The following is a 25,364-nucleotide window of genomic DNA, read 5'->3' on the forward strand; positions in this document are numbered from 1 at the left end:
AAGGCAATTTCACTACTAACAAGATTAACCCCATCTAGAAGGGGTTAATCTTACTAGAACGTTCACCAAGAAGCAAAAGGCATTCAAAGAACTATATGTAGCATTTGTTACCAACCTGGGATGGAAAACCGTGGACTAGCAAAACTGTTGGTTTCTGGGGATCTCCCTCCTCAACACAAAACCACCTAGGGTCACAAAAACACCAAAGATGCATCACAAAACAATACCAATTGCAAGTACACGTTCTGTTTGTATCTGAAGACACCACAAAAAACAATATAAACTCAGTGTGGAGGGGGAGATAGCAGACAATCACGAAAATAATGCAGTTCATAGTGATCAACATCAGTTCTTTAAATAACGTGTGTTATTGCATTTAAAACAACACTCAAAGGTTCCCCAACTTCCATATGTTAACAAATTCCAAGGTTGGTCAGTTACAATAGTTGGTAACTTTTGAGGTTAGAACAGTTGACCCATAGGTCAATTGTTCAGCCACCTGCTCACCAAACCATCCCCAGTGTAAACACTACTGAGGCCTGGAAATGGAATCATGATTGCTGTCCACCTTCATCTGCTGTCCTACACAGTCTGCATATTATCCTGAACTAGAAATGAATCCTCTGCTCATTCATAGTTGGATTGACCCCAGTGCAACAGCAATAGCCTCTTGATAAGGAGGCAGCAACACAAGGAATTGTAAGAAAACACAATAGCGGAAGCACGATCTTCACAATACAAAGCACTGAATTGCATAAAGAAGTGGAGAGTAAACAATATTACTACATGCAAACTTTGATTACAAACTGATGGTTGTAGCATGCAGCCTGTTTGATCGTGTAACGTACAACAAGGCCTTCTTTATACCTTTATGTTAGTGAGCATGAAGCAATCCACTTAAATCTTTATTCATAGGAGATAGAGATGAAGAGAGAGAGAATGTAGAGACGACACCACATTGGGTCCCAATCTGCCCACGTAAGGGCCCCCTCCTGCAATCAGGAGTATTTGCTTAATTGCTTTGGAGAACTTCTTTACAAAGCAGAAAACTTACTGCAGATGGTTGACTAAGGATTGCCAAATGAAAGGATGATGTAGAGCAAACATTGACTGAACCATCAAACAGATTGGAGACACTCTCAAGCCACTTCGGAAAGCCTTATGCACACCCAAATCCACTGAGGGAGATGCAAGAATGAAGGCTGAATGCTGAAGAGAGCGTCAGACTACCTTGGACTGTAGCACAATGAAGTGCTTGGCTGCGATGATGTATGCACAAGCCCTAAGACTCAAGCACACATACTTCTGCAGTTGTTTACTGTTGAATCTATAAAAGAATGAGATGATTTAGGAAAAGGATTGAGGAGTGCTTATATATGAATACTATTTTGTTGGTCGGTTCCTTTTACTGTTGTCAGCCTGTTATAATATGCTCAACTGCTGAAAATAAGCATAAATGCTTCTTCAATGTCATTGCTTCACACATGTGAGTCGGGGCTCTCCTCAATGCTGGCCGATTGGGCCTGATGCTGGCTGACAGCCTGTATATTGCTCAATGGAGCTGCCGACTGGGTATAGATTACTTTTATGTCCCTTTTTGGTGGCCCACATGCAAGGCTCATAGGGCTGGCCTAAAGTCTTGAATCCCTTTGGTAACGAAACTCCTACATGCTTCTAGATGCTTGCTATGCTAGGGTGACCTACATGAACTGACTGTTCTCCAAGTGGGTTGACTGACTGACATGTAAGTCTTGGAAATACCTATGTACCTTGTGCGCCTGACATGTCCCTAGACTACGGCTCATGATGGGATCACAATAAACAACAAACCAAACTAAAAAAGGCACTAATACTTTACAAGTATGGCACTGATGCGATGAGCCAGTGTGTCACATGGAACCTAAGGGCATGAGTGCATGTGGCATCCCCTCCTGCTTAACTTGGTAGTAATTGGATGGCCTATGGGTACTCTTGGAAGAATTCCTCGTCGAGGCAAACAACTTTGTGAGTGCTTTGGTCTCTGAACTTGGTGTAGAATGTCTCAGTCTTGCATAGTCCAATTGTCTAGAAACTTCAACTTCATGGAGACATCATTGAGCTACTTTACAATAGGGAGAGCTTGAGACAACGCTTGCCCACTTGCTTTATCTGTTGCTTCATGATTCGGAGAAATGCCCAATCTCCCTCCTTGTAGTTGACGTCTCGTCTAGACTCGTTGGCTTGCCTGGTGTATAATTCCTATGCTTTAGCTAGGCACTCATGGACTCAATAATCTCTAAAAAAGTTTATGTGCTCTTGTTGATCTCAATGATAGCCCTAGCGACACCATCCTCATAAAACGAGACGAGAAACGGTGAACAAATGTTGCCTCATATGGAGTCCTACCAACGCTAGATGAATGAGTTGATAGAATGCACAGTGGATGATGTGAAAGTGGAAACACAGGGGAGAGAGAGAGAGAGAGAGAGAGAGAGAGAGAGAGAGAGAGAGAGATGTTATTAACGTCTTCCAAAAGACCAAACTCGACCTATGAGACAAATCGGTGTACCTGTATGGGGTATCCTCTGTCATCCCAACAAAATGAAAAGTACTCAACTAAAAAGCTGAATCTGGGTGTGCAATAAGTACAATGAGTGGGGGAGGGGATGGAGCTCTACTACTAGGAGAATGCAAAGCTATATGCATGGAGTATACAATCATGATATACAACCTAGCTAGCTCCATCCTGTACCATACTGGGGGTATAAAATGGTATACATCAATGAAGGGGGTGTCCATAGGTCCCTGAAGAACATGCCTGGGTCTGCTCTAAAGCGAGCTAGTCACTCCGCACCCTCTCTGTGAAACTGAGCTCTGATCTCTGTCATCTCTCTCTGGTATAGGCGAGGTGTCCGAAAGCCAGGTGTCCTCTGTCTCCTGCGGGCTCTGAGTGTCTCTGCTCTCTGGAGAGTAATTCCCTGCCGTGTAGGGGCTGGGAGTGGGATGGATCTTTGAAAAAATGTAGTAATCTGTGTCTGTCGGCCCCCCTCTAGAGCTGTTTGAGCCTGTAATGATGTCTCTCTGTGACGCTGTATGTCTAGAATGAATCTCCCCAGTATGCGCTGGTCTGCTGCCTCAAAGATCTGGCGTAGGGAATGTGGCTCTCTGAATAAAATGGGATATCTCTCTCTGATGCCTGTATATGCTCTGCATCTGCATACATAATGCTCCTCACTCTCCACCTCCTCTCAACACAATCTGCATACCCTCTCCTCTCGGGGGATCCGTGCTGCTCTGCCAGTCTCGATCTCCAATCAATGAGATGAAACTCTAAGCTGACCAATAGCCACTCGGGAGCCGTGTGGTAAAAAGCCCTCCATGTATCTAGGCCTCTCTATAAATCCATCATCAGTGATACTCATGAAGTGATCTCTGTAGTATAGCATCTTCGGTGGAAGAGGCTGTGTAGGCGATATACATGTCTCTCGTGTATAGAGCTGCCATAGGTCGTGTCTCAATACTCTGTTCCTCTCACTATGAATATGTGGTGCATCCCTGTCATACTGGAATGGTGGTAGATGATCCATGTCTAGGCCATGCTGTGAGAACCAATGTGTGACCTGTGCATACCATGATCCTCTGTCTCCTGCCTCAGCCAGCTGTCTAGATGCCTCAAAAGCTCTGTATGACAATCTGTCCTGTGGCATCTGTCTGAATCTGTCTAGCAGGCATATAGTCTAGAATATGGCCTCTACCATCATAGGAGGCGCAGCAAACTCTGCTTGGATAATGTCATGAGGTACCGACGGTTTGCTGCGTATCATGCGTGCCATCATGAGGGCCTGTGGTCTCTCTATCTGTGTCCACCAATGGGTAGCAAGGCTTGGCGCCCATACCACTGCTCTATGCATCAGTGCCGGTGTGACTAATGTGTCAAATAGCCCCCCCTTCGTTCGGGGCTCTTGAAAATGCGCCTGGTGGCACTGTCTCTCTAGCATAGCCAATGCTGCATATCCCCGTGTCAATCTAGCTCTGGCTGCTGAACCCATGGTGAAGCGTGTGACTGCTGCAGAGAAGGTAACCCCTAGGTACACGTATGATGTCACCACCTCCACCTGGCGTCTTGCGAGAGTGAATGTCAGCTGACTCCTACCCTGTCTCGATGTATGGAAGACCATAACCTTGGTTTTCCCAAGGTTCACAGTAAGACCCCTCTGTGTGCAGAAATCATCGAGTGCATGTAGATGCTGCTGTAGACCTCCTGGAGACTCAGACACTAGTACAATATCATCAGCATAAAGCATAATATGTACTGAGGTACCTACTAAATCAAGTCCATCTTCGCCTCCCCGTGTAATGAAGTCAGTCACCTCATCAATGTATAACCCAAATAGCGTGGGGGAAAGTGGGCATCCTTGCTTCACACCAATGGTGCTAGCAATAGTCTCGGACATACCTCCTGGACATTTGACTCGCCCAAAAACTTGCTCATATAATGCATAAATGCCCCATGTCATACCTGCTGGTATGCCAAGAGACTGCAAGCGCTGAAAGTGTAGGCCCATATGGTCGGCGGCCCGTCCATGCTGTAGGCGGCGGATAGCTTCCTTTACCATCGAGTGGGTAAAGAAGCTAGCTATGGTAGGTCGAGGCTCCTGTGGCTGAGGTATAGGTGGCTGCTGTGGGGCGTGGTATAGGCCCTCTGCATATGTGTGCCATGTTTGTGGGTCTACAATAGGTGTCGGTGTCCGGGGCTCTCTGAAGTGCCGCCACAAAGGAAGCCAGCAGCAAGGGGACAATGATGTCTGGCACCCCCTCTCAGCACCGGATGCTAAGTGAACTCCAAGAAGCCAAAGACGCCGTCCTCAATCATAGAAGAAAGACTGGAGCAACAAAGGAAGCCAGCAGCAAGGGGACAATGATGTCTAGCACCCCCTCTCAGCACTGGATGCTAAGTGAACTCCAAGAAGCCAGAGACACCATCCTCAATCATAGATGAAAGACTGGAGCAACAGGTACCAAGGAAGCTCCACAAGAAATCTCCTCAGCAACTCAACTACAAAAGCAAAAGAACAAGCTGCCAGGTACATCGCTCGTCTAGAAGAAAATAACCATGTAGACTACGACGTGCTGCTCCAAATAATGGTTCCACTCCCAAGTGTAAGAACAATCTCCGAAGTCGAATGTCATGTTTACAACCAAGAGAAGGTCTGTAAAACCTCATAACCAACCAAGATCAAATCCTGTAGATAATCAATCCTGGGAGAAGCAGGTTGCTCCTCACTGGAACCCTCTGAGTCCATCTGCTCAAACTCTGTAACAAGAGTCGCCAAACGCTGAAATGAAGCATCCTCTGAAAAGGTCGGCATTGCAAGATGTAAAGACTCTATAAAAAAGATGGGGTCCATCTGCTCAAACTCCATACCATGAGTTACCCAATGCTGTACACAAGCACACTCCACTGAGGTGGGCATCGCCAGATGAAAGGACTCCACATCCCCCTCTGAAAAATGATGTCATCGGACTGGTACAAGCCCAACCTGATTCTGATCCAAATCCAAAAAACTTTGAAAGTACCACTGTGCCCCAAGCACAGCAAGCAACCACAGATCCAAAGCATCCCACCAGGTCTGAAAGTCCATCCTCCAAAACAACCCTGCACGCCGCATTAAACCAAATGCAGAACTAGCAAAGGGAGGGGCATCCTCAGAAGCATCACAAAGAGAGGCATAGGTAGACTCCTCACAATGAGGAAGGGAAGTAGGAATATAAACTATAGTGGTAATGAAGTCCTCAAAAGCATCACTGAGAGCGGAAGACTCTTCCATAGAATCAGATCCCAAGAATCAGCAACAAACAAATGATCCCTGTGAAAGGATCACACCTTACAGACAAAACACCCTCCTTTCTGTGCAAACACTGCAAAGAACACAGGCTCGGACAAAATAAACAATGCTCAGGGTCTCTGAAAAGATCACTACTCTCGTCAAGAAAGAACTATTGTCCTCCAAAATCTGTGAACTCCTGTCACATAAGAAAGTCTCCACAGATAAAAAAACAGCTCCCGAAAACTGATCCTAAGTGAAGTAGCTGGAGATGGGCCCCCTAAGTGTAGAAAACTCTATTGGGAAGCAAAACGCAGCCAAAACACTATTGTCCAGCAAAAAACAGCACTCCACCGCCAACAGAAGGCAAGGAAAATGAAGAAACTGGGGAACTGTGTAGGCCAGGAACAAAACTCAAGTATAGATGCTCCAAAAATCAGCAAAACGCTGACTGAAATCAGAAATTCAGTGTCCTCCTCAGGTACCAAACTACCACCAAAGCCACAATCCACACAAGACCCCCTCTGCAAATGATATGTGTCCATTGGAGAAGAAAACGCAGTCAACCCCACTTCTATCCACGCTCTTCTCAAGCAAGATTCCACTCCATAGACACACTGGGATCGTCGAGTGAGCTACAAGCTCCCCCCGCACCTGCCTGCTTGTCGTCGCCTCCCCCCCCCCCCCCCCCCCTTTCCGTTTGCGCCACCCAGCCCGCCAGCGCCACCAGCCCCCCGCCCCCCTCTCTCCCCTTTTTCTTTTTTCTTACTACTCCCGTCCACGTTTCCCCCCCTTCGCTCGTGCCTCTTGCCCTGTCGCCTCCCCCCCTTTTTTCTCCATCATCATCGGCAAAGCCCTCAGCTCATGGGCATTTCTTTATTTTCGGCAAGTCTCAACCTCTTCTGGTCTTCGCCCCAAGGAGAACTCCATGGCAGCCGCTCCGTCTCCCCCGACCGAGGCCGCCGTTACTTGCCTATCGTTTTCAGAAGCGGACCTGCAGATTCTCGATACGATTGTCGCATCCCTAGAGGCCTCCACTCTAGTATGTAAGATTGTCGGTAGCTGCCCCATGCATGGCCAAGTCAGGGATCTTCTTCAAGCTAGCCTACTAGGTGCGCCTGCAAAGATCGCAAATATTCATCCATTGGGGCATGGATACTACCAGGTTGACTTCGATTCACCAACGGTGTTTGATCTTGTCATGCAGCTGAGCCCCGTTGCATTGCGTACGGCACAGACCTTCTTTGCACCGTGGCAGCACGGCTTCGACCCGGCATCCAACCCTCTAGCTAGAGTTTCAGGCTTTCCCGTGACAGTTTGCTTTGCAGGCCTCAGGAAGGAATACCTTCCTCTTCTCCCGGTGATTGGTGGTGCCATTGGGAGAGTGATGGAACCCCCCCCCCAACCGCTACCTCGGCCCTCGCATGAGCAGCCGGGATTCCATCTCTACGCATCTGTGTTGCCTCGCCCGATTCTGTGCCTCACAAGATATCTATTCCCAGCCTTCGCAGTGACCCCATTATGCAGAGAGTGGAGTACTCCGGCCTTCCAGGCCAATGTTTCATTTGCAAGCAGATGGGTCATCTGGCCAATGTTTCATTTGCAAGCAGATGGGTCATCTGGCTAGAGCTTGCCCTCGGCGTCAGTCTAGGAGACCGCCCCCGATGGTTCCCCCTCCTTCCCACTCAAATCCGCACCAGAGGGCCGAGGGAGGAGTAGGTTCCCAAGCCGCGGAGCACCAGGTACCAACCATGGATGACCCATCGTGGTGGATGTTAGAAGTCATCTCCTGTCTATTTTTATACACCAGGGCCCTTGTTGTGGGTGTGCCCGCCCTTATGAGGTGTTTTCTCATTTTTCCCCACTCTCCGTATTTTTCCCCATTTTTTCCCTATTTTTCTGTGGCATGGAAGGCAGTCTAGTTGTGGCAGGAGGACCCTGAACCTGGCCGACTGCATCTGTGGAGATTCTGGAAGTGACCGAGTGCACTGCATGAGTCGTGGGACTTTTCTGATGCTGGCCGACCCACTTTGCTGCTGGCCGACTGTGATTATTCAGTCGTGGAGGTTTCTTGTGTCCAGTCGGCTGCCCTACAGCAGGCCGACTGCTGATGGGAGGGCATATAAATAGGCCCCCAGCCCCCATACCATTTTGTATCATACTACGGGATCTTCTTGTGTATATAGAGCAGAGTTACACGCCTCTATCTCTCTCTCTTGTGCTGTATTTTTTCTGCATGCGTTTTTTGCTCTTGTGTTCCCAGATCTGGTCATCATCTCCACTGCGTATTCTGACATAGTATCAGAGCCTAGGCTCTAGATAGTTCTTGGGATTTGTGTGAGCAAGAGGGGGACAGTTGTGTGGCTGATTGGTGGACCGTACGGGACTGTTCGGGAAGAGGAGAAGCAAGAGGACGGCGGGCTGATTTGCTGGACAGCCACTTGCAGGTATTAGTTCTTCTTTGTTCCCACCCACCCACCCTTTTCAGAGTACATCCCCGCAATGGCAGATCTGTTTGAGATGGCCGAGAGGCATGTGAAGATCCCGACACTCCCCACGTTCCCGGTGGACCGTCAGTTGGACGGGAGCTGTAACGGGAGGCGGACGCGTGTATTGGAATCGTATAAATGTGAACAAGATTCTGAGCACTTAACACTTGAGCATCACAACCACAAAGCTGAAAATGACAGTACACCACATAAAGGGGCCGATGATAGGCTGACCCCCCCCCTTTAGGTTATATTACCAAAAGAGTCTGCAAAGTACAAGATTACGGGTGCCTGGGGATTCACCACCAGCCTGCACCTGATTCTTCCAAATACATCATGAATGAAAACATTTCAAACAAGAGAATCTGTAGGTACATCCGCCCTACACACAGGTACATCCGCCCTGCACAAGCCTCTTCACAGGTACATCCGCCCTGCACAAGAGTACCACAATCCTCACAGGTACTCCGCCCTGCACAGGATGTAAATGGATCTTTAGGCCCTGTTTCCACGCGAGAAACTGATCCAGAAACCTGTGTTCTCCGCGAGCAAGTGTCCCCAATGCTTGCCCTAAGTACCTGTTATACCAGGAATCCTTGAGACACATCCATGCTCACATATTCCATTGCTGTCCGGTCTGTTTTGTGCAATAACCAGTCCAAAACAGCAACTTTCTATCGCGAGAAATCCACCTGTAAAGGGTCCTACAGCCCTGTGGAGGTCCCTAGAGCTGTCCTGTACTGTCCAAGTTGACTTTGGACACCTGTAACCAGCCCAAAACTCGCAATAACCAGAAATTACAGGTCTGAAATTTACCAACCAGCCCTTTAGAAGAGTGTGGGGATCATTATCCAAGCTTGTGTGAGTCCGGGAAGCAAGCAACCAGCCCTGTAGCAACTCCCAAATCTCCAACCAGCTCTCCAATGTGTTAAGTTATGAATAAAACAGCCCAAAAGGCCTCTTGAAGGAGGCGCCTTTCTCCAGTGCCACCTAAGGGGCTTGGTGGGTACACATACAGGCTGACAAGTGTCCCCATAAGGTGTCCAGGTAGGTGTCCAGCCCATAGTGCTCCATTTGTCCTGTTTGTATAAGTTTAGGTCCAACCAAATGGGAAATGGCCATAAGTTGTCCGGACTTCATTAATTTTGGTCCAACCAGATGCGAACGCATTATAAGTTGTCCGGCCACTTATTAATGAGTGTGGACCTGCAAACCAATAAACTTTAGTAGTAAATGAAATAAGCTGTAAATTGAGTGTGGACGCACTTACCACCTGCAAAACCCATAAGCCCACAGTTTTAGGCCCAAACAAGAGTGCACACACGTGTCCACAAGGTGCTCGGGCGTCCCCGGTCCCTCGGACTTCACAAGCCAAAATAACAAGCATTGTCCAGGCAACAAGACAATGTCACACAAAGTAAAATAAAGTTATGGCATGCATCATTTATGCATTGTGCACATGTAAACTTGGAGAACCACCTATCATCATTCTTGTACTTGAAAATATTCCGCCTGCCATCATAACACACCATGTGTGCATGGCCGGAATCCACACGGGCACCGCCCGAAAGTCCACAAATGTCCTGCCATGTCCTTGGACTCATATGCATCCACTCATATGATCCATACACATGCCCAGGTATAATACATACATGCATCCGCATGTTTCTAGGCCTGACACGCATCCGCATGTCTCTAGAATATAGGGATTTGTGACATCCCCCCGGCTTCTAATCAGTTGACCGCAACTGAAAAGCCTCCAGATAGGCCTTCAAAAGATCTGGGTAATCCTCGAAGTAGGCCTCATCCATCCATTTCGCATCCAAAGCTGAATAATTCTTGAACTTCACAAGGTACCTACGAACAAGTTTGCCTCCCGCAAGCTTTCGTTCCTTGTGAAAAACAATCTGTTCAGGTTGAAGAATCTCTTCCAGCTCATCCACCTCGGGTGGGTCTTCCAAAACCGGCTCAAACGGTGTCGGTCCCACATAAGGCCTCAATAGGCTCACATGAAAAGCATTATGCATGTTCCAATGATCTGGGAGTACAAGCCGAAATGCAACATCATTGATCTTCTCCAAGATCTGAAAAGGTCCATAATACCTGTTGGAAAGTTTAGGGTACTTTCCCTCTTTCCCTGGCCTCTTCCGAAGGCGTGCCTTTTCAAATTTCAGCAAGACCCAATCACCTTGTTTGAATTGTACATCCCTTCTATGCTTATCAGCTGCCTTTTTAATCTTGGTTTGAGACCTCTCTATGGCTGTCCGTACCTGTGCAAATGCAGTATCCAAGTCTCTGACATACTCATCTGCTGCAAAAATTTCATCCTTTGTACGAAGGATGGGTGGTAGTACCACCTTGCCATAGATAATCTCAAAGGGCGCCTTGCCCGTAGAAGTATGTACCGTATTGTTGTAGGCAAACTCCACAAGTAGTAAATACTTCTCCCAATCCGATTTGCGGTCGGATACATAAGATTTCAGCAAGTCGAGGACGGCTGAATTTGCTATTTCACTTTGCCCATCTGTCTGTGGATGGTAAGCTGATGAGAAGTTCAGCTTTGTACCCATATTGTCAAACAATGCGCGCCAAAATAAGCTTGTGGTTCTAGGATCTCTATCCCCCACAATAGATTTAGGCATGCCATGGTGTTTGAATATCTGTGCCAAAAACATCCTAGCCATATGATCTGGCTTTATTGTCTTGCGCACGGGAATGAAATGTGCCTGCTTGCTAAACCTGTCAATAATGGTCCAAATAGCATCATTTCCCTGTGGCGTCCTTGGCAAATCCATAATGAAATCCATAGCAATGCTTTCCCATGGTTCATTTGGTATAGGCAAAGGCTGAAGCAATCCAGGTGGTTTATGTCTGTCAAACTTGACCTTTTGACATACCATACATTCACGTGCATATGCTTCAATATCCTTGCGAATATGTGGCCAAAAGAAATACCTCTCCAAAGCTTGTGCTGTGGCCAAAATGCCTCTATGACCTGCATATGGAGGAGCATGACACTCATCCATAACCTTATGGCAAAGGTTCTTTACCACACACATACGATTTTGCATCATGAGATATCCATCTCTTATGACATAAGATGGGACAGCAATACCCTCTTGCAAATCAGCCCATACATGTGCAAAATCCTCATCCAGATGATAAGTATTACGCATATCCGATAAGTCCTCATGGTATGCAACTGTAATAGCATGAACCTGTGGTCGTCTAGATAAGGCATCCGCCACCACATTCTTTTTCCCTGGAGTATGTAAAATCTGAAAATGAAACATTGAGAGGAAATTTGCCCATCTCATATGCTTCTCTGAGAGCTTACTTTGAGTCAAAAAGTATCTCAAACTTTGATGATCAGTTTTGACCATAAAATCAGCCCCTAAAAGATAGTGTTTCCAAATAGTAAGGGCATGAATTACAGCCAACAACTCCTTCTCATAAACCTGTAAGTGAAGTTCTGCATGTTGCAAGCGTCTGCTCTCATAGGCAATGGCATGTCCTTCTTGGTTCAAAACAGCCCCTATGCAGTCCCCACATGCATCACATTCCACCACAAAAGGTTTGTGCAAATCCGGAATAATGAGTACCGGTCCCGAGATGATTGCACTCTTCAACTTTTGAAAGGCATCTCTCTCTTCTTGTGTCCATTTAAAGATTGCTTTCTTCTTCGTTAAGTCATGTAACGGAGCGGCAATGAAAGCAAAATGCTTGACGAACCTCCTGTAGTAAGCACATAAACCATAAACCAAGGAAGCTCCTCACTTCATGGACTGATTTCAGCTCTGGCCATTCTTGCATGGCTTGTATCTTTGTAGGATCCATGCGCACACCATCCTTTGATACAATGTGACCAAGATAGTGAATTTCTGGGAGAAAGAATTCACTCTTTTTTGCATTTATGTAGAGCTGATTTTCCCTTAACCCTTTAAACACAATAGCCAGGTGCTCACGATGTTGGGCTTCATTCTTTGAGAATACAATAATGTCATCAAAGAATATACCTGTGAACTTTCTGTGCTTTCTGAACACCCTGTCCATCATCCTGTTGAAGGTAGCGGGTGCATTTGTTAGACCAAAAGGCACCACCAAAAACTCATAAAGACCAAAGGTTGTTCTAAATGCAGTCTTGTGAATATCTTGAGGTGCCACTCTCACTTGATGATACCCACTCTTGAGGTCTATTCGGCTGAAACATGCCGAACCTTCAAGCTTATCCAAGATGTCATCAATGCGCGGAATCGGAAACCGATTCTTGATGGTTATCTTATTGAGGGCACGGTAATCAACACACATCCTGTAAGTACCATCCTTCTTTTGAACAAGAAGTACCGGCGAGCAATATGGCGAGGAACTAGGCCGAATCAAACCCTTTTCCAAAAGTTCATTCACCTGAGCCATAATCTCTTCTTGTTGACTAGCACTCACCCTGTATGGTGGCCTATTAGGTGGAGAACTACCGGGAATTAGATCTATGCAATGATCTTCCGGCCTCTCTGGTGGCAACCTTGCTGGCAAAGCATTTGTAAAACAACCTTTGAACTCATTCAAAAAGTTAAGCTTGTCTTGATCTAATGCACTAAGATCAACACTAGAATGTTCAATGGTATCACGTACAAAAACCAAGTAAGAACAAGCTGATTTCTTTATTGCCTTATTAATTTGTACATGGCTTACAAGAGGTATGGTACTTCCAGTAGTACCAGCATCTATAGAGTGCTCACGGCCTCTATGTACAAAGCTGATTTTCTTCTCTTTGTAAGCCTTAATACGCTCTAAACGGTGATGCCAGGGCATCCCCAACAAAACATCACAACCTGTAAGAGGAGCCACTAAAAAGCTCTTATGGTCGAGGTAGTCCTGTATTTGTACACGGAGCTTACCAATGACCGGAGTTACATCAACCTGTTTGCCCTCAAAGGCGGCATCTGCATTCATTTGCATTCCCATGTCTTCCACATTGAGACCTATGGCGGCAGTCATCTGTACGGATATAAAGTTATCTGTGGAAGCATCATCAAAAAGAAACAAAGCGGGCTGATCCTTCAATTTGCCCCAAGCCTTGCATATGACTCTACTCTTGGACTCATGCCCTGTATTACCCTGCACATCGGGTACAACATTCACAAGAGGCTTTTGCACATTAGGCTCAGCATTCTTAGGATTTTGTGGGCATTTAGGATATATATGATCTTTACTGCCACACTTAAAGCATTTTCCAGCCTTCCTGTACTCTTCCAATTGCTGTTTTGAGAGCCCAAAATTGTGGCGTTTACCCCCGGGCTTCTTTTCGGAGTCATCCTTTGCATCTCGGCCATCTTTGGGAGCATTCTTAGGTGGCTGTCCACCCTTTTTCTGGTCATAACCAGCCCTGAATTTGCTCTTGTTTTGACCTGCAAATGGCTTATTTGTGGGTGCTTTTATGTGCAAGTTCTCCGCAATCATGGCTAAGTGTATAAGCTCTTGTATGGTCTTATTTGGGTACACTCCCAAGCTTTGTTGGATGATGTGATGGAGCCCCGATTCAAACTTTCTCTTCTTCTCGTCCTCTCCAATCTTCATGAAGGGAGTAACCTTGAGAAGGACTTTCCAAAACTTTGCTATGTATGAAGCAACGAACTCTCCCTCATCTTGGGACAGCCAATCCCACTCCTTGCGTACATCCTTTGCAAAGTTTGGTGGTAAGAATTGATCATAAAACTGAATTTTGAAAGAAGACCAAGTTGAGGCAGCACTTCCATCAAGTATTTTTGCAAGCCACCAATCACTTGCCGTATCCTTGAAATGCATTCCCACATGCCTGAGCATAGACTTTTCTGAAAAGTCTTCATTGCAAAAAGCTATCTCAAACTGTCTAATGAAAGCAAGTGCTTTGGTAGAGTCCATCCGTCCCTGAAAGTTTTCAAACTTTACATCCTTGTCACCGGACTTGAACTCTTGAGGCTTCTTCCTTCTATATGCATCCCTATGTACATCCTGTTCACCGGACTTGAACTCTTGAGGCTTCTTCCTTCTATATGCATCCCTATGTACATCCTGTTCATCTGCATGATGATGATGCCGTGATGAAGATTCACGATCCCTCTTCGTTCTCTCTTGAGTCACACTCTCCAAATGAGTGGAAAGCTCAACACGAGAACGGATATGTCTTCTTGGAGCAAAGCGGGAATGAGTAGAGGATCCCTCATCCTTACTCTTCTCTTGACCTGCATCAAGCCTAGCACCAGGGACTCTTGTCCTTTCAGCATTTGGCACTTGCTGTGCTCTTTCTGCTTGTGCATCATGTGCATCACCACGGGCAGCCATGAGGGGTGGCTTCTTGAAAGCCAAACTACCATCTGCTTCAGTGTATACATCACCCTTAACCATTAGGTATGCAAGTGCAAGCTCTCGGGGTTTCTCAACATCCATTTCCTTTGCAATTGCTTCAAAAGTGACTTCATGGACCGAAGCCTTTGCCTTCGCAGCCAACACCCTTTGTACATCCGGGTCATTTTTCAATGACCTAAGCTCTTCGGTTTCAGCCCTATAGCGTCGCACTTGACGCCTCAAAGATTCCAAATCAGAATGCATAGTCTCATGAGTACCTGCATCTCCATAGACATCATTGCCTGCAGCATCTCTTGCATCCCTTGTACCATGAAATTCAAGGTCCTGTGTGTTCTCCACACTGTCAGAAATGTGGCTGTCCATGACACTCAAATCAGCTCACCACTTTCGATTCCAAGCCTCAGACCGTTTTCCAATGAGGGGAAAAACTGAGCTCTGATACCAATGTAACGGGAGGCGGACGCGTGTATTGGAATCGTATAAATGTGAACAAGATTCTGAGCACTTAACACTTGAGCATCACAACCACAAAGCTGAAAATGACAGTACACCACATAAAGGGGCCGATGATAGGCTGACCCCCCCCCTTTAGGTTATATTACCAAAAGAGTCTGCAAAGTACAAGATTACGGGTGCCTGGGGATTCACCACCAGCCTGCACCTGATTCTTCCAAATACATCATGAATGAAAACATTTCAAACAAGAGAATCTGTAGGTACATCCGCCCTACACACAGGTACATCCGCCCTGCACAAGCCTCTTCACAGGTACATCCGCCCTGCACAAGAGTACCACAATCCTCACAGGTACTCCGCCCTGCACAGGATGTAAATGGATCTTTAGGCCCTGTTTCCACGCGAGAAACTGATCCAGAAACCTGTGTTCTCCGCGAGCAAGTGTCCCCAATGCTTGCCCTAAGTACCTGTTATACCAGGAATCCTTGAGACACATCCATGCTCACATATTCCATTGCTGTCCGGTCTGTTTTGTGCAATAACCAGTCCAAAACAGCAACTTTCTATCGCGAGAAATCCACCTGTAAAGGGTCCTACAGCCCTGTGGAGGTCCCTAGAGCTGTCCTGTACTATCCAAGTTGACTTTGGACACCTGTAACCAGCCCAAAACTCGCAATAACCAGAAATTACAGGTCTGAAATTTACCAACCAGCCCTTTAGAAGAGTGTGGGGATCATTATCCAAGCTTGTGTGAGTCCGGGAAGCAAGCAACCAGCCCTGTAGCAACTCCCAAATCTCCAACCAGCTCTCCAATGTGTTAAGTTATGAATAAAACAGCCCAAAAGGCCTCTTGAAGGAGGCGCCTTTCTCCAGTGCCACCTAAGGGGCTTGGTGGGTACACATACAGGCTGACAAGTGTCCCCATAAGGTGTCCAGGTAGGTGTCCAGCCCATAGTGCTCCATTTGTCCTGTTTGTATAAGTTTAGGTCCAACCAAATGGGAAATGGCCATAAGTTGTCCGGACTTCATTAATTTTGGTCCAACCAGATGCGAACGCATTATAAGTTGTCCGGCCACTTATTAATGAGTGTGGACCTACAAACCAATAAACTTTAGTAGTAAATGAAATAAGCTGTAAATTGAGTGTGGACGCACTTACCACCTGCAAAACCCATAAGCCCACAGTTTTAGGCCCAAACAAGAGTGCACACACGTGTCCACAAGGTGCTCGGGCGTCCCCGGTCCCTCGGACTTCACAAGCCAAAATAACAAGCATTGTCCAGGCAACAAGACAATGTCACACAAAGTAAAATAAAGTTATGGCATGCATCATTTATGCATTGTGCACATGTAAACTTGGAGAACCACCTATCATCATTCTTGTACTTGAAAATATTCCGCCTGCCATCATAACACACCATGTGTGCATGGCCGGAATCCACACGGGCACCGCCCGAAAGTCCACAAATGTCCTGCCATGTCCTTGGACTCATATGCATCCACTCATATGATCCATACACATGCCCAGGTATAATACATACATGCATCCGCATGTTTCTAGGCCTGACACGCATCCGCATGTCCCTAGAATATAGGGATTTGTGACAGGAGCAACTACGGCATATGGAAGGTTATGATGGAATCTGTTCTGGAGTCTTACGACCTCGCTGATTTCGTCGTTGTTGGGGTTCCACGGCTGGAAGTAGAGGAAGGGGAGTTACCGTCGATCCGAAAGGACCGGGAGGCTCAGACACGGATGTGGGATCGTGTCAACGCCAAGGTCCGTTCGTTTATCTTTCTCAACTGCACACCGCAGGTAATCAATCATGTAAAGCATATGACGCTCGCCAGAGGTATATGGCAGCATTTGGCCTCTCTTTACAACAGGGTAACGCCCATGAAGAGGATTTCCTTGGAAGTACAGATGCGGGTTATGAGCCCTGCAAAGTCGGCGACGATGCGGGAGCATATTAACAAGCTGCAGGCTCTTCAGCAAGAAGTTCTTCAGGCTGGGAAGGAGATATCATCAGAGGACATGGCCATAACGTTGCTGTCGCACTTGCCCTCTCAGTACTCAGCATTTTACTCATCTTTGATTACCAGTGGCAGGCTCAGCACCATCACGTGGGAGGAGCTTGTGCCCATGGTCTTGGACCAGGAGGAACGATTCACCAACCCTCCTCAGGGTGGAGGTTCGGAGGCCTTAACTGGCCAACGGTCGAAAGGCCGTAATACGGGCAAAGGGAAGGCTTTGTCGGAGAAGTCTTCTGAGAAGAAGTCCGTTACTGACCGCGAGAAACTAAAGGCAGAGAGGACCTGTAATGATTGTGGCGAGAAAGGCCACTATTGGAGGCAGTGTCCCAAGCGGAAGAAGGGTGAAGATTCCTCGGCAGCAATCATGAAGACTCCGGCTTTTGTGCACCTGGAGGTGGTGGACACTGATGTTTCATTTTCTTCAGGCAGGAAGGAGATTGGAGGACTCCCCGCAACGGATACTCGGGAGTGGATTCTAGATAGTGGTGCTTCCAGGCACATGACTCCTTCCCGTTCCGGTTTACAGGATCTCTGCAGGCTTTCTGGTCACATTCTTACTGGGAATACATCCACTATCCCAGTTCACAGTGAGGGCAGGATGGAGATAGTTCCCGATGGCAGAGGGGGAAAGCATTCCTCCCAGGTGTTGTATGTTCCGGCACTTGGTTTTCATCTGTTGTCGGTGCATCAGGTTTGCAAGACTGGCGTACGGGTGGAGTTTGATGAGCATTTTGTTGCTCTCCGGGACAAAGCAACAGGCCAAGTGGTTTGGGAAGGCGGAGTGGAGAATGGAGTTTACAAGCTTTCAGCACTCTCTCTCCCAGGTCCTGATGAGTGGCAGTTTGGTAATGGCCACTTAAGTGTGGATACGCTGCAGGTGCAGGCTTTTCGGGACCAGATGGTGGATAGCTTGCCAGTAGTGGCAGCAGTTGGCAGGAACTCTCCAGTACTGATGTTGGTAGTTCTTGTGTTCGTCAGTCAGAGGAAACTGAACATGTAACTTATGCTCTGATGTCTCGTAGTATTCGAGACAAAGAATCTCCTGTAGATGAGGATGTTCTTTCCACGGGGACCTTTCGAAAAGCCAGGCAGGTGGTAGTTGATTACTTGCAGAAGGAGGTGGTTACTCCAGGCTTTGTGGTTCCGGATTCAGAGGGGGTGGTTAACAGGTTTCAAAAGGCCTTGCGTGGTCTTTATCAGGTTTCCAGGACTTGTTTTTGCACCATAACAGGTGTTGATCCTTGTGAGCAGTGTGATGCCTCTTTGACTCAGAAGCAGAATGGTTCATCGATCTGGTTGATGGACACCAGATTGGACGCGAGCTTCCTGATGAGGCAGTTGAGCTCATGGTTGCGGATGACACTTTGGGAGGCAGGATTGCGTTTTCTATGGTTTCTGCAGCATGCAAAGGATCATGGACTCTTTTACATTGGAGGTGGATTGTTGGATGGAGTCCGACTCCATGGTTGGAGTGACTCAGTTTGGGGAGGAGATCCAGACACGAGGAGATCTACTTCAGGCCCGGGAGCAGTTTTACAGAGCAGTAAGAGGCAGTCATCTTTTGCCTTGTCGCGGACAGAGGCAGAGAACCGGGCTGTTTGTGATGCTGCTTGTGAGGTGGTGAGGATGCAGAGGTTGCATTGCAGATTTGGGCTTCCACTGGTGGAACCCATTGTCATCCAGAGGCACTTTGTTCGTGAACAGATCGTTGTTGCTAATGACATCTTGCTAGAGTTCTATTTGACGAAGGACAGTACGGTGGACCTCTTCACGAAGTCGCTCTCTCAGGATTTGCTCAGGCGGCATCCCAACTCCCTGTGGTTGGTTTCACAGCCAGGAGCTGAGAGGGGGTGTTAGAAGTCATCTCCTGTCTATTTTTATACACCAGGGCCCTTGTTGTGGGTGTGCCCGCCCTTATGAGGTGTTTTCTCATTTTTCCCCACTCTACGTATTTTTTCCCTATTTTTCTGTGGCATGGAAGGCAATCTAGTTGTGGCAGGAGGACCCTGAACTTGGCCAAGTGCATCTGTGGAGATTCTGGAAGTGGCCGAGTGCACTGCATGAGTCGTGGGACTTTTCTGATGCTGGCCGACCCACTTTGCTGCTGTGGCTGACTGTGATTATTCAGTCGTGGAGGTTTCTTGTGTCCAGTCGGCTGCCCTACAGCAGGCCGACTGCTGATGGGGGGGCATATAAATAGGCCCCCAGCCCCCATACCATTTTGTATCATACTACGGGATCTTCTTGTGTATATAGAGCAGAGTTACACGCCTCTATCTCTCTCTCTTGTGCTGTATTTTTTCTGCATGCGTTTTTTGCTCGTGTTCCCAGATCTGCGCGTGCCAGGCTGGCAGCATGCAGGAGCATTCGGTTCTATCAGAGAACTGTTATACGAGCACACACACCCCCGCCCCCAATGTGGCAATTGATTCCTCGTCCACGACTCCCCTTTTGGCCCTCAATGCCCAGTGGGGCCGATTGACCCAACCCTCTCTCCATCATGCCTTCCCCAATAGCCTTCCTCTCCGATGGATGCCTCTCTGCAGCGTCTCTCTCCAGCCTCTTTACCTTCCCGCTCCCCCTCGCCTCCCCCTCCCCCCCCCACCCGGCGCGCCTTTCCAAAGCATTCCCGTCAACCCCCCACAGCCCCTGATCCGGAGAGGAAACAACCGGCGAGCTTCGTTCGTCGCCTGATTCATCGCTTCTCGGAGCCGGTGGAGATGACCATTGCGACCTCATTGGTGAGGGCTCTCCCACCTGAGTCTCTAGGCGGGCCCCCTAGGATCTTGGGGCAGCCTGTGGATTATAATTTCTTCCGGTGTCTTCCGATGGAAGGGACAGACAGTTTTGAGGAGATCGTGGCCCCTATTCAGATATGCGTGGTCTTCCACAACTCCAGACCCTCTATGCCAAAGAATGGCGCGATGATTCTCTTTTCCCTTGAGCACAGCCCCGAGGAGAAAGTGGGATCCAGAGTCCGTGGTCGCTACCATTCAAGGCCAGGTAGTTGCGCTATCACATCATCTTCAGGATCTCCGCATCACTGACGTTCTTACTCATCTATGGCCTCTGGCAAGGATGGAGCTTGGTGGATCAGCCCACAGAGACCAGGAAGGGGAGATGGTGACCTCCAGCTTGGAGGTGCTGCTCTTTGTGTTCATGCATACCTCTATCGCAGTTCCTCTCCCCCCTTCTTACAGGTATCTTCACTGTGATCGATGGAGCACGGAGTATGCATACTATCACACTCGGACAGAGTGGCAGTACATGGAGGGCACATGGAGGGCAAGATACACGCCCACTTGGCGCGACTTCACACCAGGACAGATTGTGATTATTCTCTGTCTAAACCCGTGCCCAAGACTCTTCGAGTGGAGGGCAGTTCCGATAATTCTGCCTCACAGAGTTTGATATGAGGATTGTCTCATGGAACATTCAGAGTTTAGGGGGACCTCGGTGTTTTCATAGATGAGGCGTCCTTAGAGAAGAGCTTCAACGAGCTATGGTGGGGGGACCTATCGACATTATTTTCCTCCAGGACCATCACCTTACTGAGGGGCGCACCTGCCGCTGCAGGAAGATTTTACCAGGCAAGAGCCATACTTTTTGGTCCCCATCCTTCGGCCCTTTAGGGACGCAGGGAGGAGCATCTCTCTCTGTCAGTGAGCAGCTTCTACCATCGGTGACAGGATCAAGAGTCATAGTTCCAGGACAAGCTTAGTGGGTTACCATTCTGACGGGTGAGGATAGCATTGGCTTCCTCAACATTTATGCCCTAAATACTACTGCAGGTAGAGCTATCTTTTGGAGCACTGGCCGATAGGCCCTTCCTCAAGCTGATTTTTGGTGTATGGGCGGTGACTTCAATATGATAAGAGGCAGCAAGGACAGACTTGGAGGTGGCACGGCCACAATCTCAAGAGCGGAGTACTCTACTTGGGAGGAGATGATACTAATTCTTAGGGGACAGGACCCTTGGCATCTCCCAGAGTTTGGGCGTAGCCCTAGGAGTCTTAGTTTCTCTCGATCGGATAGGCGAAGCACCGGCCCCAACCTCTCTCGGCTAGACAGGTTTTACATTGTTGAGTGGGCTTGCAGCCGCGGAGGCATGGTTGGTATTCTGGCAGGCACTACTTTCTCAGATCATGCCCTAGTTATTTTGTCCCTAAAGGACCCATGGAGGCATGACAAGCATGCGAGCTTCAGGATTCCAAACAGCCTCATTCAAGACCCTGAGATCTACAGCCGGATCGAGCAAATATGGGTAGGACTAGACTTTTCCTCGGGCTCTGGCTCTGGCTCTGCAGCGTGCACTTTGGATGATGGCCTTGGGGAGATCAATGTTTTTTTATAGGATGCAGCCCGGAGTAGATTGGAGGGATTTCGGGAGCAGGAGAGGAGCCTGAGGAGGGGCCTAGTCTCTTTACAGCGTCTTCAGGAGAGTTCCCCAGACAGCCCGTGGATTGAGAGCAGATTGCTGCCACCCGCATAGAGATTCGGTCCATTGAGGAGACGAGGGTGGAGTACAAATATCATGTGAGGGTCCATTCTAGACTCAAGCCGGTGACAGAGTTACTGGAGATTTCTTTGAGATAGCAGGCCCCCACAGGAGGAGAGACGGTATTCATAGGTTGCGCGGCTAGGATAGAGCTATTGTTTCTCACCCCCCACATGTGAAAGCCATCGCCACGGATTTCTTCCGATCTCCTCACTGGTGCCCCTTTATCCCCCCAGGTGATGGACGCGCACGAGAGAGTCTGGAGGCACACGAGAGACGTGGTTCCTCCCTCCCTTCGGTCTTTCTTATTGACCCCTTCCACTTCAGAGGAGCTAGCGGAGGCGGTGACGGCATTACCCGAGGGCAAATGCCCGGGGGCCGATGGACTTCCTGTCTTTCTTTCGCCATTGGGACCTCATGGAAGGTGGCCTTCACGCTACCTTAAATGAGATTATGCTCACACGTGCCATGCCAGAGCGGCTCACAGAGGGCTTGATTCATTTGATTCCCAAGGAGAGTGGTGACAGATTGGAGATCCGGCAGTGGGGACCCATCACCCTTCTCTAGGGACGACCTATAAGATTTTGGCCAAGGCCATCAATAGGCAACTTCAGCCTTCTCTCCCAGACTTGATCCACGACACTCAGACTGGTTTTGTTCAGGATCGGGCCATTCTGGACAACATCTTTACCTTTTGGGAGGCGACAACTTCAGCTAGGATGTGGTAGCAGGACCTCATTGTGCTACTCCTAGACTTTGAGAAAGCTTACGGCAAGGTGGATTGGAGCTTTCTGGAGGGCACTATGAGCCGGATGGGATTCCCCATGGAGTGGATTCGTTGAGTATCAAGACTTTATTCACAATCACACAATCGGGTTCTCATTCAAGGAGCCCGAGGCGACAGATTCCCCCTTTCTCGCTCGGTTTGACAGGGTTGTCCTGTCATGTGCACAGAGTGTATCTACCATGTGCAGCACGCACACAAGACTAGCTTCGAGGCTTGGGGTACCTTGGAGCTAGGCAAGCTGATTGGCGAGCTGGGCTACGGATGGACTGATGGGCAGGCGCCCAAGTGTGGACGGCCATGTATGTAGGCTGCTATATATGGCCCGGTGATTTTCTCCCCTCATTCACTCACGAGAGCCCTCACGGGCCAAGTCCTCCCTCACGGGAGTATGTCATCACACCCTCACTTACGGGGACCACCCCACACTAGGGGCAGACATGTACACTTCATCTTCATTGTTATGCAGATTGTTTTTCTCTTTTCTCTATGTGTCGTTGTCTCGTTCCTTGCTTTCCGCTGCGCACCTTGACAGAAAAGCTAGATAGACAGAGTTAATGCAAGATTTTGTTTTTGAAATATGCTGTCGCAAGGGGTCCATGAATAGTGTAGCGAATGCGCTTAGTCGGATTAGAGAGGTGAATACTTTGTCATTCACTGAGATTTCCACTGACTTATTTCAGTCATTGAGAGGGCTTTGCAAGACTGATAGTTATTTTGGTCCATATTGGCAAAGGATCCAAGACGGGATCTCATTGATTGACCAAGACTCGGTGACTGAGCAGCCTACGATTCACACTGCAGGAGGCCAATGGATGATTCGGAATAGTTTACTGTTTCGTAAATGACAAAATTTGTGTACCGCAAGTCCCGGACAGAAAAGCTAGATAGACAGAGTTAATGCAAGATTTTGTTTCTGAAATATGCTGTAGCAAGGGGTCCATGAATAGTGTAGCAAATGCGCTTAGTCGGATTAGAGAGGTGAATACTTTGTCATTCACCGAGATTTCCACTGACATCATCCTCAATCTAATGGCCAGACTGAAAGAGTGAATCAAACTTTGGAGGACACGCTTCGTGCATATGTCTCCAAAAGACAAGGTTCATTTCCTATGTTAGAATTTGCATACAACAGTACTAAGCATACGAGTACCGGTTTTAGTCCTTTTACGCTTATGTATAGATTTCAACCTAGATCACCTGAAACAAGACCCGAAACCTGCAAAACCAAACCATAAATCGTGAAGGGGATGTGTCATGTGCACAGTGTGTATCTACCGTGTGCTACACACACACAAGACTAGCTTCGAGGTTTGGGGAAGCTTGAAGCTAGGCAGGCTGATTGACGAGCTAAGTTAGGGATAGACTAACGGGGGCACCCAAGTATGGACGGGCGGGCACCCAAGTGTGGACGCCCGATGACCAGCCAAGAGCCTATAAAAGGGTGGCCAAGGTTAGTCATTAGTCATATAGAGTCTCGCGTGACTTTGTGAGAGCTCTATGGTCAAGAGCCTGGATCTAGTGCAAACGTGCACCTGCTTCATGCAGCCGAGGTCGACAGCAGTCTCAAGGCCCACGAGGGTAGCTTCGTGGCGTGGGATGTCCCGAGGTAGAGATTGGTCGGTACGTCCATCTAGTTAGCTCAACTCGTGGCTCGGTGGGGACAGCCAAGACTTGTGGGCTTGCCCACGGCTGTCAAGGTTGGGAGGTGAGTCAGGCCTGCACCCCCGTCATGTTTGTTTCGTTTGTTTGTAGGTTTCGAGTCTTGTACCAGGAGCGTTCTACGAGGAGATCCTATGGGGATTGACAGCTCACCCCCGTCATGTTTGTTTCGTTTGTTTGCAGGTTTCGAGTCTCGTACCAGGAGCGTTCTACGAGGAGATCTTATGGGGATTCGACAGTTGTCAAATCCCCATAGGATCTCCTCGTAGAACAGCTGTCAAATCCCCATAAGATCTCCTCGTAGAACGCTCCTGGTACAAGACTCGAAACCTGCAAACAAACGAAACAAACATGACGGAGGTGCAGGCCTGACTCACCTCCCAACCTTGACAATCGTGGGTAAGCCCACAAGTCTTGGCTGTCCCCACCGAGCCACGAGCTGAGCTAACTAGATGGACGTACCGACCAATCTCTACCTCGGGACGTCCCATACCGCCACGAAGCTACCCTCGCGGGCCTCAAGACTGCTGCCGGCCTCGGCTGCATGAAGCAGGTGCACGTCTGCACTAGATCCAGGCTCCTAACCATAGAGCTCTCACAAAGTCACACGAGACTCTATATGACTAATGACTAACATTGGCCACCCTTTTATAGGCTCTTGGCCGATCGTTGGGCATCCACACTTGGGCGCCCGCTCGCCCATACTTGGGTGCCCGCCCGTTAGTCTATCCCTAACTTAGCTCGTCAATCAGCCTGCCAAGCTCCAAGCTTCCCCAAACCTCGAAGCTAGTCTTGTGTGCGTGTAACACACGGTAGATACACACTGTGCACATGACATACTTACCTCGAAGCTAGTCTTGTGTGCGTGTAGCACACGGTAGATACACACTTTGCACATGACATACTCCCCTTCCTCTAAGAGCTCACTCCTGAGCTCACTAAAAAGCCAGGGTAATCTCTCTGAAGAGTAGTGAATGTCTCCCAGGTAGTGTCCTCCTCAACACGATCCTTCCACTTGATCTTGTATTCCATGATAAGCGTATTACGCAATCTTCTTTCACGAAATCCAAGAATCTTTTCAGGTTCGTGTGGAACAAATGTCATGTCCTCGACATCTATGATTTCTTGAAGAGTAACTAACTGGTCTGTTTCACCCAGTACTTCCTTAAGTCTACTGACATGAAATACAGGATGAACTTTCACATGAGAAGGCAAATCCAATTCATATGCAACTGAACCAATCCGTCGTGTAATACGAAATGGTCCACAGTATCTAGGGGATAATTTCGGAGATC

At 48.1% G+C, this 25,364-nt stretch overlaps 1 protein-coding gene and 1 pseudogene across 5 annotated transcripts in view; both read right to left on the reverse strand.

Moving 5' to 3' along the window:
* LOC147606817 (alpha/beta-Hydrolases superfamily protein) overlaps positions 1 to 25,364 on the reverse strand; it is a 57,511-nt gene that overhangs the window by 21,772 nt on the left and 10,375 nt on the right. For all 5 annotated transcript variants that reach the window (XR_015264839.1, XM_086791111.1, XM_086791112.1 and 2 more), the window contains exon 5: positions 116 to 185. Coding sequence is in view for 4 of the 5 variants with exons in the window: in XM_086791111.1 (XP_086647237.1) it covers positions 116 to 185 (70 nt within the window). In the remaining variant the exon portion in view is untranslated. The remainder of the gene's footprint in view (positions 1 to 115; positions 186 to 25,364) is intronic.
* Positions 192 to 4,496, reverse strand: LOC147606818 (uncharacterized; annotated as a pseudogene).

This window comes from Cibotium barometz, chromosome 56, assembly GCF_041138505.1.
Source record: "Cibotium barometz isolate CiBa-2024 chromosome 56, ASM4113850v1, whole genome shotgun sequence".
In the NCBI taxonomy this organism is placed as follows: domain Eukaryota; kingdom Viridiplantae; phylum Streptophyta; class Polypodiopsida; order Cyatheales; family Cibotiaceae; genus Cibotium; species Cibotium barometz.